The 21,007-nt window shown below is 32.1% G+C and overlaps 1 protein-coding gene across 1 annotated transcript; it reads right to left on the minus strand.

Annotated features, from left to right (window-relative positions):
- Window positions 1–1,239: 1,239 nt before the first annotated feature.
- LOC136971970 (neurogenic locus notch homolog protein 1-like) lies at window positions 1,240–19,991 on the minus strand. Its single transcript, XM_067266487.1, has 3 exons — window positions 19,698–19,991; window positions 3,881–4,004; window positions 1,240–1,569 (listed from the first exon to the last, which is right to left on the minus strand). Exons 1-3 carry the CDS (start codon window positions 19,989–19,991, stop codon window positions 1,325–1,327), a joined length of 663 nt encoding a protein of 220 aa, XP_067122588.1. The 3' UTR covers window positions 1,240–1,324.
- Between the last annotated feature and the right edge of the window lie 1,016 nt (window positions 19,992–21,007).

A 21,007-nucleotide genomic window follows, 5' to 3' on the forward strand; every position in this document is an offset into this window, starting at 1 on the left:
TCCCAATAATTTTTTTTTTCAAGAAAAAGATCGATTCTAGACCGATTTTGAAGCGAGATGTCTCAACATACCGGCCCGCCCTTGTATCCTATTACCGTACCTCTTTCTCTACCTCTCAGATCTCGCACATGCGCGCCTGCGCCGCTTCACTGCAGTCCTCAGGAGCGAGATCTGAGAGGCAGAGAAAGAGGTACGGTAATAGGATACATACAAGGGCGGGCCGGACGAGCGAAAGATGCGTGTTTTCTGGGCACAGCGCCGCTCTATCTCTATCCATACCCCGGGCATCCTGGCCGACTGCAGTACCCGCCCTGTAAGACGACCCCCGACTTTTGAGAAGATTTTCCTGGGTTAACCCCTCTATCGTCCCGTCTCTCGACCTTTAATCACCAATATTATCAATCCCCTAATACACAAACCTTTCTGTAAATTTTCAGAAATTTTCGATAAAAAGGCACTGGAGTAATTAAGCTTCCAAGTGGATGAAAAAAATCATGTTTCCCACATACTTTTTTGCATTTCTCGACGTTTCAAGGTTCAAACATTTAAAATCTTGGGGGGCATTTGTTTACCGATTGCCATAATTTTCCTCTGTTAACACTTGTGTTTTAAATAAAACATTTTATTTCCAAACAGAAAAGTTTTTGTACGACATTTCTCATATTTTAATCAATTTACATTAATTGCAAGACTGGGTTTGCCAATTTTGATTTGCAACGGTTGTGATGAAACTGTTCTTCAATTATGTATCTTTGTACTGTATGTAATGATTTTTATTATTATTATTATTATTTCACTACCATTTCACGAGAAGAATTTGATTACTACTGCATATTGGGTGAAAATGCTAGAGATGGAAATTTCTTAAAACAATTAAAAGAACGTTTACAATATTAAAATAATAAGTTTTATTCGTACATTTTCTTAAATTATATTAAACTACAGTAATTTTTAAACAAACAGTTTGGAGAATCGTCAAAAAATATGACAAAAATAATTCTATGGAATTTCCTCCAGGTAATCTACTCCTACTTCTCTGTATATAACATATGCCTAATTCTGAATTCTTCCACATTACATCCGGAAGATGGATGCGATAAAGGCATCAGCCTGCTGCTCTGGAAAATTCCGAGTCCGAGGTAAACTCAAGAATTCGGATTCTGTTCCTCACGCCTGTCCGAATCTGCGTTGAGTGTGCAAAAGGACAGGAAGTTTAGATAATTAATGAAATTATCACCTAATCATAATCATCTCAAATTTAGTTAAAATGACTTTTTTTATTTTTTTAAAAAAAACATTTTATGTATTATTAAAACACTTCCAATTATTTGGAGTTCGAACAATCACAATCAAATGCTAAAAACCAAGCTCCGGTACAGTTATCGTTGAGACTTTCTATTTTATCGTCGACAGCATTCAGCCAGCATTCGTTTTTATCATAAATAAAATCTGCCGATCTGCAATCGGGAGTCTGAGCACAGAATAACATGCATTCTTTATCACTCTTCACTTTTTTAAATCCGGCATTATTCAACTCGATGCATTTATTTTTCTTTATTCCGTAATTAACTATAAAAAATATATAAAGTTATACGAAATTAAAATTTCTATGAAATATTTATGAATAATTTAGAAAGTGGACTTAAATATAGAATTTTATAACAATAATACAACAAAACCTTACATAAGTATTACTTCTGTATTACTGTTGTATTACTTGTATTACTTTGTTGTACCTTCTGTGTTTTAATTTCTGGCCTCTGAATATCTACTCTTTAATTATGATTAGCCTATATTAACACAGAAAAAGTGTATTGAAACAGAAGGTACAGGACATGTATATACAATTAGATTTTGTACAAAATTATTGAACAAATATATAATTGTCTTCTTGCTAAATTCTAGAGTTTTCAATTCGTCTAGTATATTGTTTAATCGTGTTTAAGCTTATTGTTCTTTAATTGGTTAATTGTTATATAAGCTCAGTTATCAGCGCTTTTTGGGAGGACTTGCTATACACACTGTCGAGAAGCAGTTCCTATTGTTAGTTAAAAATTACAATCAGGGGTATGCATTTCGAGGGGTCTATCTCGCTCCTCTTCAGCTTTTTTTCTTATTTTTAACAGATAAACATAAGGTATCCGGATAAGCTAAAATACAATGTAAATTAAATAATTTTACTAAAAGTCGTAATAATAATAAATTAACTTTAAATGAAGATAGCTATTTTAAGTGGAATTTCTATTTGGGTTATTCCATCGGTATTACAATTACAAATAAGAGTCTTTCATATCGGTTAAATTTTCTAAAATATATAGGCCTGTATACTTTATTTGTTATTTAAATATATACTGTATATAGAGCAGGGGTGGCCAACAAGTCGATCGCGATCGACCGGTCGATCTCCAATCCAATTTTGGTCGATCGCTTGCGATGTCTTGACTTAATGTATTATATTTGTAACCGAACACAACAGTATGCATGCAGTTATGACTCGACTCATAAGCAGTGCACCACGTACTGAAACACAGTGTATAAACATAGTATGTATTTCACACCTCCCCTCCCCACTTACACTATGCCTATGACAACAAGTCGATCGCGACGCATTTTTAAGATAAAAAGTAGATCTTATATATACAAAAGTTGGCCACCCCTGATATAGAGTATACAGGCCCATATATATTTACTCTACATTACCCTCTTTTTAATTAGTTTTCTCCTAAACTTCAAAAAACCATCGTAATTTATGTTCTTTACAATTAGGCATCAACTCTTTCAATCTCTTCATTAACTTATCCTTTTGAAAAATCCGATTTTATTCCAATTTGAAATCATTATTCTCCATATTCGGATAAATTTTTTAATCGAATATACAAAGATAATCTTTGAAATCTATCAGACGACCATAATTAGAATTGTCTTACTCAGAGGTCTGTAGCTCCAACCAATAATCCGATTGATACCAAAATTTGTGTGCAGGCTAATCAAAGGACACGGAAAAAATTTTGCAAAGAAAAATGTTAGTTCTAAAATTGTCCGCTATAGAGTAAATGGTCGCTGCAAAACAAAACAACAGAAACAATGAAAAATCATTTATTCGTTCGTATGAGGACACGATAGCGGATTATGTTCCTTTGAGGCCCTAGGAGCAATTTTATTATAAGGCCCTTTATGTAAAAGTGTTTTTTATATTAAAAAAGACTGTAAAATCCTTAAATAATAACAAACTTTTCCTTTATAATATACACGTTATTTTTAGAGACATATTATACTTTTCCTATATAATTTTTCAGGCCTCTAGAAACGGCGAGGCCATAGGTTGGCCTATTAGAATATCGCCACTGGGAGGACATACCAATACGTACTAACTGATTAGCAATACGGGAAATGTTCGATGTGTTCGCCATCGTTTAGGTGTAAATCTGAAGACGATGCCCTGTGTTTAACAGCTGACTGCGACATGTCCCTCCGCGATGCAAGGAATACCGTCCTTTAAGTCTGCCATGTTGCAACATTACCACGATAAACCATGTTCTTTAAAAGACGTAAATTTTTACGACGATGATATTCTCAAACAGCAGCCGCAGCAATACCCTGATTTTCGTAACAGAGCTTGACAATTAATACACACTCATAAAAAGTAATGGTCATCGTAGTTGCAGCTAATAAGAATGGCATGCACAAATTGTCAGCATTTTTACACCCAGTCTCCATGTGGCTGTTAAGTTTTTTAGTTAGTTAGATTTAATTGGTTATTAATTGTATAATAATCTCTGCGTAATTGGTTATTAAATGTATAATGATAATATAATTTTAATGCTTAAATCAAGAAAACAATTATATTTATAATATTAATTTAAAGAAACACTTATCTTACTTCTTTCGCAATTCCATCCGCACCATCCACATGGACAATCACAGGAATATGCTCTGTATTCGGTGGTGGTTAAGTCTGTGTTTATACATTGGCCGTGTTTACACGGAGAATTTAGGCAGTCGATCTAAAAAGTAAATAATAATAATAATAATATTTCAAATCAGAAATTAATTTGATCCGAAAGATAACTTTTTAACACGCATAAAAAATATAGAAACATTAAATTACATTATAGATCTAACTTGGTATTAAGGCTAAGATTTTTAATCATTCCTCTCCCCTTGCTAACGTAGAATTGAATGTTTTAAATATATTAAATTCATATATAAAAAGCGCTCTTTGCTAATCAATATTGTAGGCCTGTAAATTCCCACTGCCATTTTCGTTCCTTAATCTCGAAAAAGGTGTTAGATAGGTGAAAGACGAGACTAAATATGGAAATCTTAGGGATATGAAGCCCCGAGTAACTAAATACGAACTACCAGCGCAAACCGAAAGTCATGTTTTTTCAATTCAAAACTTCCCCTAAAAGGAGTTAATAGATGATCGACACGACTATATTGCTAACAAAAAAGTATGATGTACAGGGGCAAGGCACTACAATACTAATTTGAAGTGGAGAGCATATATTTTAAATTAAATTAATTAAAAATTGCAACCCGGTATTGTGACGATGACACAATAAGTAATTGCTCGTTATTTAATGCTTACTTTCTGAGCTTTTCTTGAACATATTCCCAAAGATTGACAAGTTTAAAAGATTCAAATTGATATGTAAAACAATAAAAAATCAACTAACACAAAAAAAATCTGTTCTTGTAATTTTTCCCATAATCGAAATAAGCATAGAAAGAGGAATACAACCTTACATAATTTGAAGAGGAATTAATGTTTACAATTGTTTTCATTGTTTTGGGAAGGGATCAAATATAAAGGAAATTATATACGCCTAATACTTGGAGTTAACTAATAAACCTCGAGTTAAATATTTAGCGCACCCACTTACTAGATTTGTAAAATATTACAGAAGAGTTTATGTGACAAATGAAAGCTCGTAAATGAGATATTATGTTACATATTAAATTATTCGATAAGCTTGTTATCAAAAGAAATATAAATCTATTCGATTCTTTTCAGACTGAAAAGATTTATAAATAAGAACATACTCTTTATATGCTTTATCATTTATAAAAGTTTTACTTTTTTTCGAATTTAACGTTTAGAAAAAATAAAAAATCGTCAACTAATTAACTATACTTATGTGTTGTTTTTCTATAAAGAAACCCTAATAATTGTTTTGAAGATACAAAAATAAAATGGAAATAAAATTAGAATTATTATTATTATTTTTACATTTATTTAGTCAATTTATTCTTTGGTTGATAGAGTCTCGTTATATGGATAAAATACGAACGAGAAAATATTCTAACATAATTATGCTATTTTAGAATGAATTAAATATTAAAATGGCGTTTGTCGGAAGAAGAACTCTCACGCAATCTAAATTAATAATCACTTTTGTTAAAGTGATATTTTTCTATAAGCAAATAATTTTTCGAGAAGTAAAATAAATCATATATAAAGGTCACAAGATAATATAGACCGACGAAATAATTAGATTATGTTCTTATATTATTTCTTTAAAACTTTGTTTTGTAAACCCGTAAACTAAATTCTGTATCAAAGTTTAGCGTTATTATTCTCATAACTTATTAAAACGATTTAATACTATATAATTTCTTAAGTAGTTATATGCGTATAAACTCCGAATAGAACACTTTGTTTATTATTTATTATTCTAATATTTCTTTAATAATTTTTTTAATTATAATTAAAATTACACTTTCAATTATACTTGAGTTTGGTTTTTCACTTATACTACAAACTGGAATTTGTTTGTTTTTTTAAATAGAAGATTCCCGCTTCGTTGAAAGATTTATAAGAAATAAATTCGAGTATAATTGAGAGTGTAATTTTAATTATTATTAATTAGAAAAATAATTAAAAACCAAAATTATACTTCGAATTATCACTTATCTATTATTCTTTTGCATCAATTTGAAGCTCTGTACAACACTTAATTTAAAATCTTTTATTTTATTTTACACGATACATTCAACAGTAAGCAATATCAAATCAAATAATATTAAAGTAATAAGCTAAACCTAAATATAGGCTACACATACATAAACTGGCGGAATAATACTACACTGGCGAGCAAAACTTAAGCAACAATGTAATTTTTTAAGCAGACAGCCATGAAATTGTAGATAAAAACTTTTTGCGATGAGTACAATTAACACCCAATTTAGTAGAAACGTGATTCGTATGCAAATATTAGGGAGAAGACTTCGGAGGTGACGTGAGGGCACGAAAAACGTGGGCAGTCAGCAAGACTACAACAAAAAAGAAAAAGAAAAGGCGTTAATAAAGGCATTTTCTGCAAGTTCAAGTAAGTTTGTACGTGCAATATGACTAAAAGAAACCATCTGGATGACTTTACACATGATAGAAGGATCGGTAAGCTTGAGGGGACGTAGTGTGAGGAGTGTAGCTCAAGATTTTGGAATCAAAAAAAGTGTTGTTTCACGAGCTTGGAAAGCCTTCCAAACTACAGGTACAGCTGTAAAAAAGGTTGGTGGTGGTCATCAAGAAAAGCAATGCCAATGGATGACTGATATATCGTTGATATATTGTCCTGCAGGTGAAAAGAGATCGATATCAGTCAGCAAGCAATATTGGTCAGCAGCTGCGTGCGACAACGAGACATAAAGTGTCGCGGTTTAATGTGGCCATGAAGATAGCCTATTCGCTTGCTGTTCTAAACACTGCATTCCATTAACTGCTGCTCATCGGCAAGCAGCTTTAGACTAGTGTAAGGAACACAAAGACTGCACATCTCATCAATGGAGTCACGTCATCTTTACAGATGAGTCGTTTCAGTATTACAAGCAATTCCCAATGCCAGTTAATATGGAGTGAGGTAAACACAATTTATCCCACTAACATCATGGAAAGAGACCTTTATGGTGGTCCTGGTGTGCTCGTTTGGGGAGGCATTATGATAAACGGGTAGTCTGAACTCCAAATTTTCGAAGAAAGTTTTGTTACCAGAGATCGCTATTGTCAGCAAGTGTTCCTACCTCACGTGCATCTATTCTGAGGTGCCATTGGTGCAGACATCGTTTCTATAGATGATAACTCCAGGACACATCAGACTCGTGCTGTTGAGGAGATTCTAGAAAGTGAAGATATCACTAGAATGAATTGGCCAGTGTTCTCCCTTGATTTAAATTCCATAGAACATGTGTGGGATGCTTTGGGGAGTCACCTTTCGCCATGATTATATCTGCGGGAGAACACCCAACAACTGAAACAGATGGTCATTAAGGAATGGGCACTCTAACCTCAAAAACTGTTTGATAATCTGATGTTGAGTATGGAGAGACGGTGCCAAGCAACCATTGCAGTTAAGGGAGACCATATCCCTTACTAAGGGACTTTCAATAAAGCCTTTTTTTTTTTGTTTGATTCCATACCGTATGTGTTCTATTTATTTTTGCGCTAGTACGCTTTCTGCATCCTACAAGTACAAAATATTGTCTTTGTATTCTGAATTTCATGTCTCCCAGAGGTAATTTCTTACAGAGTTATGGAAAAAAAACAATCGTTGCTTAAGTTTTGCACCCCAGTGTATAAAAGTACAATGAAAAAAATATGATTTCTTCCAAAATTATAAGATTTCGTAATATAAATGTTCATTGCATAGAAGTATTGATATTGAACCTTGTGAAATACTTTCTGAGGGAAAGTCTATACCATTATGTTTTTGAGATAATATTACGTTTAAAAATCATGGAATAAAATAAAATATTAATGCTCTTTATTCTTATTTTACACACTACCGTCTCCGTTTCGAGGTTACAGGATACTCGGCAACGTCGAACACAGGGTAGAAACCGAACGGGGAAAAAATCCCCACGTCGTCGACGTCTCGACTCTAGGGAAAAATATTTTCCCCGTCGCAGTCTCTGAAGTAGGGAAAAATTTCCCCGGCCGCCATTTTGGATCCTAAGGTAACATTAACCATTTATTTTAATTACATATTGGTAAATTAATATATAATTGAACGTATTGAATACAATACGTAGACATATTAACGCCCATTGACGTCTATAGACGTCAAGATCCGACATAACCCGAGATAACTCGGAAAAATTTTATAGCGTTACAAAAAAACGGTACTTTGGGACCGAAAAACATTTTTTTTGATCTTTGGAATGTTTTCTAAGTCTCCAAATTTTTTCAAAAATTTTTACCCGCGCGAAAAAATTTTATTGCGATTTTAATTAACCTTTAATGACCTGCAATTAACGCTTAATTGTTTTTTTATGGGATTTTTTTATGGAACTTCATTCATCATTCTAAACTTCTAGTGCGTCGATTTTACTTCGGTAAAGTTATTTAAAGCTATTTTCTGATGTCAAAAACAACATCCAATAGTTTTTTAATTTTTTTAATTAATAGATTTTTTTATAATTACGTTTAATTAAGTCGGGGGGTCGGAAATATCAATTAAAATCGTAATTTTAAAAAAATATTTAGAAATATACCACCATCTAGTATTCACCCTACTTTTTACCCTTCTCCTCCCGAGAGTTTCATGAGAATGTCCCGCGAAAGACGACACCAGCTGTTCTCAAGGTCATCCAGCTGTGTAAACAATGACTCATTGGTGTCAAGTTTCGCGCTAAGGCGAGAAGAGGGGAATTGTACTTTGAAGCTTTTTCTTCAAAATTAACACATTTCTTTCGTTTTTTTTTCGTTTTGATTATTTTTAATTGTAATTTAATTATTAATTATGATTTTTTTTTACGCTGCGGGGGAATTAACGAGTTAACCATACGTAGACTACATAGTACATGTAAGTACTATGTAGTCTACGTATGGTTAATATGTCTATGTAGAGACATATTAACCATACGTAAGCTATCTATTTTATCTACGAATCAGAAGAATCTCTCAAAGAAAGTTTGCAGTTAAACTATATTGTAAATACATTTAAAATATTTGATTTGGAAAAGTAATTATAAATAATAAAAAAGTCTTAAATTAATTATTTTTAAAAATATTTCTGTAATAATCTTATTTCATATATTTTATTACAACCATTTAAGATATATTTTGATAGCCTATAATGTTATTTACAGTATTTTAAAACGTTATATCAAAATAAAATAATAAGTATATAAATATTCATATTTTTAAACTTTTAGATGATACTAATAAATCGAAGATTTATAATAATAATAAATATTTACTTATTTATTTAATAATAATTACTATACAGAGCTTGGCACTGTTAAAGTTATAGACTACATTTATAAAAAACTACAGAAACAAAATATACTGATAAACATCAACTTTAAACATATGAATAGATAATCAAATTTTAATTATAATTTTGACCATTATATTAATTAATATATATTAACTCTTTTGGCCCTATAGGCACTAAGAGGGCCTCTTATAGCAAGCCCATTATGGGTTCGAAAGTGAATAAAAACATACAAGAACCTTATTGAACATACAAAAATGAATTGTATTTCCGCCTGCACCTATCCAAAGAAATCCCTATTCTCGAAATACTAGCGTGCCAACAATGCCAATTATCATCGAACAATATTCCGGATTATTGACTAATTTTCAAATTGTGTCGGGTTACCAGACATTCGCTATTATCGAGTGCCTGATTAACGAATTTCTGGGCAAATTCTATTATTCTCGTCGATAACATAAACCGATCAGATACATCTTCATACTAACTGTTTTAGAAAGATGGCCCACCTCCCCCTCGATAAACAAATGCAGAATTTAATCATGTGTAAGGTGGGATTATCCTCACTACACCACCGCAAATCTCAGTAGAAATCACCAATAAGTGAGTTTTTTTAATATAATTTTTAATATATTAAATTATTTTAGATATATTTTTGTTTTTGTAAACGTCATCTGTATCTAAAAAGTTAATAAAAAGACTTTAAGTATGGAATGAACACTTATCTTGAAGCTCTCCATTATAATTTAAATATTTCAAAAGTAATCCGGTTTGCGTGCAAAGCTATAATTTCCTTCAATATTTAATCATTCGAAAAAGATATAACAAGATTTTCGATTAAAAAATCATAAAACAAGAATTTAATATTTTATGTAGGTCGTTCATTTAATAATTTTATAGCGTGAGTTTAGTAAGCCGATTTTTAAGAAAAAAATATACAATAAATGTGACTTTATAAAATACTTTTCAAACCTATTAATAAGTGTATTACATTGAATCTTCTATTTAAAATATATATATATATATATATATATATATATATATATAATTGTTAAGTACTGTAAAAAATCGTGGTAAAAATATGCCATTTCTTATGTTTAGAGCGATTTTAACGATATTATATGATAATGCACCTATACCTAGCAGATTAAACAATCGGATTTACATTTTTTCTATGAGAATGTGTGAGGATTTCTACGCTCTACATTTCCTTTCTTATTTTTTTAACTTCAAACATAATTATTCGTATGTGTTTCTTATAGTCTAAAGTTTATTTCAATGTTTTATTACAAAAAACTATGTAACATTACCATCAGTCAAGGCAAAGTCTTATTCTTTGTTGGAATTTACCAAGAGCTGCAAACAGAACATATTAGCGAGGTTGAGGCCGAAGTTTTAAACGCGAAAGCGTGTACGTCGGACGTTCGGCGCCCCTTTCCTGTAAGCCCACAAGTTTGACAATGGTGTTTGGATAGTCAGTGGAATCATGATCGACATTCCAAACGCTATTGTCAAACTTCTAGGCTTACAGGTAAGCGGCGCCGAACGTCCGACGTACACGTTTTCGCGTTTAAAACTTCGGCCTCAACCTCGATATTGAGGAATGGTTTTGCGAGTGTTGTTAATTAATTCTTTCGTGTTCTGTCATTAACAACGCATTAACGTGGCACATACAACTTATTTTAAATGTTAACATTATGTATTTAATAATTTTTAAGAATAAACTTTTGTTAAATAAGTTTTCAGTTACGTTTTGTAAGTACCGTCTGATATAATTTGATCTACGTAATGTTATTATTGTGTCAACAATTTTCTGAACTAAAATTTAATATTTATCATGTTAATTAATCTAAATATCAGCACGATAAGAAGCCCATTAGGTCTGATCCGTACTTTGAAATTTTTTATGATTGGTGGAAATTAGAGTATTGTACCCATTCGTCTCTGCTAATCAACTTCATTGTGGATCAAGTCTACCCTTAATAATAGAAATTATGGCTGGTCATGTCGTTTTAGTTTGTGTGTTTTGCATTAATCAATTACTCACTCTCTAAAAGTAGCATAGGTTATAAGATCATAAAGCCTAAAAAGCCTTCTTTTGGATACCATATGGAACATGTCTTCCATTTTTATTTTTAAAAATACCCTCTTTCTACTTATAAAACTTCCAAGAATTAGCCCAAAGTCTGAAGAATGCTATAATTTACGTTTTTGTAATAAAAGATCGATTTCTTTAAATTATTACTTTCACATCAAACTTGTTCAAAACGCATCCGTGTAATGTCACAATAAATAATTGCTCGTATCCATCTAATTTTGAATTGCTATGTTTTGCTCTTTCTTACGAGAATAATTCTAACAGTTTTTATTTGTGCCCCCATGCAGAATGGTCGCGTCCTATCCCTGGAACGAATCTGGGATTCAGAGGACGGTAGACAGACAAAAATCCCAGGAATTTTTCGAGAAGTATTTCCAGAAATGTCTTGCTTCGTTCCTCGCACTCGGATGCTCCAATGCGTGCCTGGTCGAATCCACGATAAACTTTATAAAAAGGCCTTCTTAGTGTCCACAAGGAGGAAAGAATAACGAAATAAAGATAAATGAAAAACAAAAACCTTTATACAAGTCCTTGATAAGAAATGGTTAGGGTTTTAAAAACAATGTTATTTTTACTTTTCCGGCTATTATGTAAGGCGATCGGCCAAAAAATAATCCACATTTTTGGGCTCAAGACACCTCGAAACGTCGAGAGATGAAAAAAATTCGAGGATGATTTCTGTATGTATGGATGCAGTGGCGTGCCGTTACATTTGATGACAGGGAAGCTGTTTCTGTAAGAAGCCGACTTCCAGCGGAAATCAGTTAATTGCGCGTCAGTGATGGTCTAGGGTTCATTCGTATTCATTTGTTCGATAAGCCAGTAAAACCGTAGACTTTTCTAAATGTATTTTTAATAGATTATCTGACGTACTTACTAAATAAACAAGTTCAATATAATTACCTCTGTTATTAGATTCAATAAGTTCCCTATGCCCTCTAAATGGTCTCTTGTTTTGATAAAAAAAAAAAAAAACATAGATATATCTAAATTAATAGATATTATATTAGTCGTAACTATTTTGTTATAATTTTCAATATTTATTTTATATTGTTTACTAGTGTTAAATTCTATTCTGCTTTGATTTCCAAATTGCTTCAATTATTTTCGTGTCTTTTGCCAGCTTTACTCAAATTATTTAAATCGTCAAAGCCATTCTTATTCCACACACTAATTTCATTTAAAAGTAGTAGGCGAGGCCAACAAAACAATTTTCGCATTTTTATGTCTTCATACATATTATCGTGAAAATGTCAAACAAATGTTTTGTTGAAGTATTTATATTTAATTTAGGCATTGGTCTTTCTCTTTTAATGATGTTTTCTTTTTCATTATATGGTCTTGAGCCAAAACTTTTTTAAAATAAATTTTCAATATCACAATTACATTCTGAATCGCTAGCCACGTTATAAGGCCTAAAATTAAAAATAAAATTATAAAATCTCACTCGGTGAAATAAAATGTGCAGTGGATATACATACCTGGCAATTGTATCAATATACTTTTAAAGAAAATTATAATTAGGCCTAAATATAGCTTTGTAAAGAAGCCTACATAAAAATAACATAAAATCTTTTTTACTTTTTAAATCTCAAAACACTCCACTTAGTCGAATAGGCTAATGGATAGAAGGGCTAACGAGTGGCTAATGGCCCTACGAGTGGCTAATGGATAGAATCATTAGAAGCGTTAAACGATAATTTGGTGTTTAGCTTTCACCAGTTAAACCGCGTGAGGTCGGTGCTCTGTAAAGCACGTGCACAAATGCTTATAATCTGGCTGCTTTACATCATTCAATTTTCGCCATGGAAGCTGTCCGGTGTTCGACAATACAGCGCTTCCGTTGGGTATATTCCAATACGAGTTTATATTCGAATATACAATAGCAATCTTGTCATTATTTTCATATGCAGTATAGAAATTTGTAATAAGATACATAATGCGGTTATAATAAACTATAAATTTTAATTAATTCAAAGTACATTCAAATATGTAAATAATCGTACAATGTGCATTTATATTTTAGAAAATACAAGGGAAATGGCGCTTCCATAGCTTCCAAGGACGGCACGCCACAGATGGATGTGTGTGCGGGGAGGGGGGACGATTTTGTTCACCCTATTTGAAGCTTAATAACTCTTGTGCTTTTTGTTGAAATTTTCTGAAATTCTTCAAAGAGGTTTGCTTTATAAAGGGTTTGATTCTATTATACGTGGTATATAGGTGATTAAAGGTGAAGGGGTAGGGAGATAAAAGGGATCGTGTGTATCTCCAGTAGGGTCGGACGATTTTACTTATTATTAGCATTTACAATCTATATATATAATCGAGACGAGTTGATAATAATAATAATAATAATAATAATCAGTGCAGAGCCCAAACGGTTAGGAGTTGAAAGTTGAAATTTGGTACACAGTTAGGGTAGGTCACGAGAACGCACACTAAGAAGGGATTTTTCGAAATTCCTCCCCACGGGGGGAGGGACAGGATTAAGTCTTAACACTTCAATCAACAATGAAAATGTCAAGTAACAATGTAAGGGTTAAGTAACAATGGAAGTGTTACGTAACAATGGAAATGTTAAGAGCATAAACGGTTAGGAGTTGAAAGTTGAAATTTGTTACACAGTTAGGGTACGTCACGAGAACGCACACTAAGAAGGGATTTTTCGAAATTCCTCCCCACGGGGAGAGGGACAGGATCAAGTCTTAACACTTCCATCAACGATGGAAGTGTTACGTAACAATGGAAGTGTTAAGAGAAAGCGAAGTGCAAGACGCAGATGCAGTTTTTTCGAAATCGAACATATTTTTAGACCTATCTAAAAATTCTGTAATTAGTCTGGAAACAGGGAGGACCCAATTCTTGCATTCTGTGAAAACGGGTAAGGTTGACTATAACGTAATAATCTTAATATTCGCTAAAACGGTTAGGAGTTGAAAGTTGAAATTTGGTGCACAGTTAGGGTACCAGATATAAGTTCCAAAGTGTTAAGTAACAATGGAGAACAAGACAAAGCGACGTGCAAGATTTACGGGCTCTGGAAAAAAAGAAAAAAGAAAGAGTAATATGTAGGAACATATTCGACTTTCAAATTTAAACAGATTAGTTCGGTTTTTCTCGACCTTTCTTCTTTAGAACATTCGATGAAAATCGAAGGATATAATCAGAACACGTCGTGAAAATCGAACAATATTAGAACATTCGATTTTCAAATTCGATCTTTCTTTAGAAAAACTTAATTCGTTGATGAAATTACTCTCTTTTTTTGTGACTATAATGTCTATAGTGACTATCTTAATCTTCGCTATCGTTACTTTTGCTTGAGCAACGCCGGGCCTACTTGCTAGTTGTTTTATAAAACCCATCCTTAACCTCAAAATTAAGCTTTTTGCCATTTTCTAATAATTAAACATATAAAAAGTTTTTAATAAAATATGATAACAGATGACTCCACCAAATGTTGCCAGGAAAGTTAAGCAACCCGTTGTTCTATTTTTACAATATAGATATAAAGTAACACAAAACAATGTTACTACTGTAGAGAGAAGATTGTAAATAAGTGTTAATTAATTTAGTTGGTTGCTTCTTTGTATTTTTTACTTTTTTCTAAATAAGGAGTATTAAAAATCTCCGTGTGCTTGGCTTTGCCCTCGTGTGATGTATTTCATCAAACATCTTTTCCACTTTCATTTTTATCACTAAAGTAAAAGGCGAAATATAATTTACAAGTTCAACAATCTTTCAAAATTTCGTGACAATTTATTAGATCTACACTATCAGAAATGAAACAAGGGCGTATCCAGAGAAGGAAAATAGAACAATACAGTACAAGATTTATTTATATCCGCAGTAAGTAAAAACTTCAATTTAATTACTTAATGTTTTGTATATATTAAATTTATTTATAAGTATTACGCATTGTAGTAAACGTGATTTTATATAAAAATCAATTTAAGAAGTATTTTCGAGTCGATTTATTACCTCTTGCGTTATTATTCTAAAACAAAGGCTTGCCTGACTATTGAATTCAAATAGATTATGTAAGTTGTTAGTGGCTCTTACTGACAGTAAAATTTATTTTCAGATAATAAATTATAAATATTTCTTATCGATTCCGTTAAGAGAATTCTAAATGATATCGCATTAGTTTAATAATTAAAACAGATAAGAATAATTGAGCACATTGCTTGATAAAGCGACTTTAATACGACTGGATAAGTAAATCAATGCGATTGGTTTGCTTGTTTATCCATTCGTATGAAGGTCGTTTTACCAGGCAATGCGCCCATTAATTCAAAATTAATTTAGAAGCGTATCTACTTGTAAATCGAACCTCTCCAAATTCCGATTTTTATCATGGTCGACACACATTAACAATTTTAAATATAATTTTTAAAAAAATCATTAGTACGTGCTATTTGATGATACATAATATTTATGATAACTCAGTCAAACACGGCTAAAAAGGCGACGGCTATTGCGAAAGCAAAGGCTTTCGAAGAGGCTTATAAAGTTTTTGAAAGGAAAGGGGGTAAAAGGCAGTTGATGAGAATTACCAAAGCAAGAGAGAAGGCATCAAAAGATTTTACCTCTATTAAACTGATTAAAGATAATGATAAAGGAGTGGTATTACAAGATTACAAAAGGGCCAAAGAAAGATGAAAAGTATATTTTAGGAATTTATTGAATGAAGAAAACCCCAGAACTTTATACGAGAACTGAGAGGCAATTCAAGGAGTGGTGCAAGATATTAGCAGAGAAGTGGAAAGTGTGCTTAGGAAAATGAAAATGGGGAAAGCAGTAGGCAGTGATCGGATTTCGGTTGAGGCTTGGAGAGGTTTGGGTAAGGAGAGAATTGATATCCTCTGGGACCTTATGAAGAAACTCTGGCAGCAGGGGAAGAGGAAGAAAAGCATTCTTGTGCCGATCTGTAAAGGTAAAAGGAATGTACAGAATTGCGGAAATTACAGAGGTATATTGTCCCATACTATGAAGATTTGGAGAAAATTGTAAAAAGAAGGATTAGACAGGAATCTGAGATTGGAGAGGAACAGTTTGGCTTTTTGCCGGGGAAGGAGTACGACTGATGCTATCTTAGCTCTAAAACAGCTGATGGAAAGGCACAGGAAGATTTGCACATGGTGTTCATAGATCTAGAAAAGGCGTATGATAGGGTATCAAAGCAAGAGGTATGGAGATGTTTGAGGAAAAAGAATGTTCCAGAAAAATATGTTAGGCTCGTCAAGGAAATGTACGAGGGAGCAGAGACCCAAGTTAAGATTCTTCGTTAATGTTGGTTTACACCCCGGGATCGGCCCTTAGCCCTTATTTGTTTGACCTGATAATGGACGTGTTGGTGTGTGACGTGAAGTGTGAGGCTCCGTGGAGTATGCGGTTTGATGATATTGTGCTGTGTGAACTTTCCTAAATTAAGGCTGAGAAGATACTGGAAGATTGGAGGAAAGTTTTGGAAGAAAGGAACATGAAAATTAGCAGAACTAAAACAGCTTATATGACTCTGAATGGTAGAGACGAGTGTAATATTAAAATCCAAAATGTGCCGCTTCCTTTTGTTCAGAGTTTTAAATATTTTGGGACATTTGTCGAGATGGGAGAATGCAAGGGAGGTGCAGCATAGAATTCAATGTGGATGGATGAACTGGAGGAAGCTGAGCGGTGTATTATGCGTCAAGAAAATTAGCTGCAATCTGAAAGGAAAATTGTATATATCAGTTGTTAGACCCGCAATGTTATATGGAGCGGAGACATGGGCAATAACAAGAACCCAAGAATTTCTTTCTTGGGTTCTTGTTATTGGCGCAGATGGAGGTGGCGCAGAGATGAGAATGTTGAGACGGATGTGTGGAGTGTCAAGGAAGGATAGAATAAGAAATGATTTTATTAGAGGTTCTGTTAAGGTGGGCCCCTTGAGCAAAAAGATGCGAGAAATGTAGGTTGAGGGGGTTTGGCCACGAGAAGAAGCCCTTGATAGGGAGAAATGGAAGAAACGTATTAAAGAAGAAATGCCGATCCCATATAAACATGGGAAAAGGCGAGGATAAAGAAGAAGAAGAAGAAGAAATCAAACACGTATAAAAAATCTGATAAAAGTTTGCTCCATTGTTTTTTCCTTTTTAGAAATAGAATATAACTAACTAGGAGGGTTTCGTTCTTTTGCCCTATGGGTTTTCCCTCTTTATTCCCAACATAGACTATTCATAACAAAAATTTTGTGACGATTTTAAGCCAAATACTTTATATATAGACTAGAATAATAACTGAACTAATCGGTAATACCATTTGTGATAAGCATTTAGAATTATTAAAATTTATAAAGTTTATATCATTTTTATACCTTTAATGAATATGTGTATGCTATTAATCATTTAATTTCTCTGTCAGAAAAGCATAAAAATGCATTGTTTGCTTTTCTTATTTACAAGTAATATTTCATTATTCAATACAAATCGAAATAAATATCATAGATTGAATTTGAAACTTTGTTTCATTCTTATATTCATTTGTTCGTTTTAATTGACTGATATTGCCTACAAAGTCCGAAGTAGTGCATTGACTAAGGGTCTCCAAACTTTTTTGACTGTCGATTCCTTCAAGAATTCGTTTACCTTTTATCGACCCCACTTTTTTCCTGCTAATACAATTAATAATAAGTAAATAATACTAGGTCATCAGATTTATTTAATTAATTAATCTATGCATTTTTTTATACAAAAAAATCTGCTTAGTGTGCAAATTTACAATGTACTGAACTGTCATATATAATCCATAACCCGTTGGACTAATAATTTTTAATTAATATTTCTAATTTTATGCTTTTTCTGAGATGTTATCAAACAATTCTAGGCTTGCCAAATATGCCAGAAATAACTGAATAAACATATTTTGTAGGTTAGAACTTGTTAAAAATGGTCGTTCTTATACGACCAGTTTTTATAGTCTACGGGAAGAAAGAGGAATCTCTTATAGACATGCCAACATTGTACTGTACAATTGAACTTGTATTCACATTTTGTTACTTGAAAATAACTAAACAGAAATAAAATAATGTTTTTCAATACTATCGAAATATAAGAAAACGAAATGATATACGATAAACAACAAATAACATGTTTGTGACAGTTTAGATTGGTAACTGTGCATGTGCAAAAGAAAGGGAAATCAGTCACTGTGCCTATACCAAACATTGATAGAATAAAACCGATATCAGAAATGCTGGAAATATCTAATTATAGTTTTTGTAAAATCGAAACGAAGAAAGGTATCACAAGCTCTTTTATTTGAGAAATCAAATTGAAAAGCTTAGGGATAGATAGAGACCGGATAGATAGATGATCGGTATGACTGTTGTTAACAGGAAAAGTATAGGAGCAAGACACTACTAAAATTGAGAGAACTGTGACGATGTTATTGATTATTGATATTATTTTTGCATCTAAAATGCATTGGTAGCCTTTGATATATCTAATTCGGAGACATTCATCATAAACTTTGATTGAAAACTAAAAAATATATGTAAGCATTTAAATAAAATTAAATGCTTTAAATATAAATATTTTTTACATGTTTAAGTTAGGATATTATTAATATTACCACAAAATTTAATAAATATTAATGAAATAATCTGATTTATGAAAATATTTTTATACGTAGAGTTAATTTATTTATTACAAAACATGTTTCTGTTTTTACGTGTCATTTTTTTTAATAGCTAATGAATATTTCTATGCAAAATATTTTTAGATTTAAAATTTAAATTTTGTTTTCGTGTTTTGTTCTCGTTAGTAATTCCTATTTGTTGTTTTTGCTCGCAGTTTGTACATTAATATTACCAATGTGGTCTTGTTACACTCCTTTGCATTTAAATATGTTTTGTTAACATGTTTTAATTAGTAGTCAGGCAACAAGACTTCAACTTTTATTTTCTAATGTAGAATGTAATTTCTCGAAGAACAAAATGTTATATCATTTACAACATTGTCATTAATAATAGGTCTATGCTTGATACAAAAACTAGCATCAGCTGGTATTACTTTTCTATTATTCTTTCTAAAAATTGAATATACATTTAAATTATCGAAAAATTAATTGTTATATTAAATTTATAATAGAAAACACTGGCCGGAGGGCCGAGTAGCTAAAGCGGTACTAAAGGACCCGGAATTGTAATTCGGATGGGTCGAAAAACCCAGAAATTTTTCGGAGATCCGTCCCTCACCGCCCACAATAAGGTGGGCATTTTATTGTGGGCTCGGACTAACCCATAATGGGCTTGCTAAAAACTCTTCTTAGTGCTTTCGGGAGGAGAGAGTTTTAAAAGATCCGAAAACACGAATTTATAATAATAAAATTCGGCTCACCTTTTTATGAAATAAGCCAAAATCAAGATCGTCTTCCAAGAAATTCAAATCTAATTTCTCCGATAAAAATTCGCACAAACCACTTTCCGAATGGTAATTCACAGCGAAGCATTGGCTATTCACTAAACAATGCTTCAGACAGAAGAGTCTCGTACCGAACGTAGCATTCGAAATGACGCAATTTCTGGCTCGTTTACCGGAAGCTACCAAGGTAAAATATTGTTGTCTGACCGAAAAAACAGATTTTGTTGGTGCAAAGAAGGAGATGATTAGTAGAAGGAAAATGGTACTCATAGTGTATGAATACAGATGCTGAAGCTAAATCTCCACGACGTGTCTTCTCTGTGTTAAGTTTACAGAGGTTATCTTTTCGGAACGATGTGACACGCGAAACTTTCTCATTTACGAATTCTCCTCATACATTTAATCGTACACGCAAATTACTTAGGAAGAGACAAAGATCGATACAGAAATTATAATAATAAGATAATATATTTAATAGTATTAGTCAAAGCCAGAAAACCATATTTAAAATTATGTAATGTGTTAAAATTCAATTTTTTTTTCTATTTTATATTGTTGAAACATCTATATAAGAAAATTAAATATTTAAAGAGCTAAACGAAAACACGTGTATTTAATAAGATTAATTAATGCAGTAATTTTGTTCTTGGAATCGCATCGTATTTTTAACTTTTTACTACCAAAATATTATTCTGTTGACTCAATTACTTCGTAATATTATATATTTCAGTTCGTAAAATTACATACCGGTATTTATTTATTTATTTATTGTTTTAATTATAATAGAAAGGACGAAACACTAACACTACTTTACAATGACAAATCTTATTATATATATAACACTAAAATACGAAGCGTGTGATTGTCTAAGATTTATTATAAGTCCTGAAGACCTTTCTGTTATAAAAAAGAAATAACCGAAAGAAAGAATGAATCATGCAGAACCATTAAAAAAAAAATAATCAAATATACGGTTTAAAAAATCGTGCTAGATAAATCACCATTGGAGCATATTTATCTGGCATATACAGGTATTTATGTTGAAAATAACTTGTGCCAGGCAACCTTGTTTACATACGATTAAAAAAAAAATTAAACTTAGATGTCCAAAACGATAAGATGTATAATTGGGTTATAGAGTACATAGTCTTCGTTTATTATAATCTATATAAATATTTAACGCGATATATTTATTTGCATGTAACTTATCCTATTCGAGTTAATTACGTCGCCAGTATATTATTGTCATATAGCCCTGTTGACAATATAATTAATATCCATAATTA

Source organism: Centruroides vittatus, unplaced genomic scaffold (genome assembly GCF_030686945.1).
Source record: "Centruroides vittatus isolate TY-2023 unplaced genomic scaffold, ASM3068694v2 contig_1057, whole genome shotgun sequence".
Lineage (NCBI taxonomy): Eukaryota > Metazoa > Arthropoda > Arachnida > Scorpiones > Buthidae > Centruroides > Centruroides vittatus.

Coding starts and splice junctions, on each gene's coding strand:
- LOC136971970 (XM_067266487.1), bottom strand. CDS start 19,991: ATGAGTACCATTTTCCTTCTACTAATCATCTCCTTCTTTGCACCAACA. Junction 4,005..19,697: donor TTGGCTTATTTCATAAAAAG/GTGAGCCGAATT, acceptor TTTACTTTTTAG/ATCGACTGCCTAAATTCTCC. Junction 1,570..3,880: donor CGGATGGAATTGCGAAAGAA/GTAAGATAAGTG, acceptor TATTTTTTATAG/TTAATTACGGAATAAAGAAA.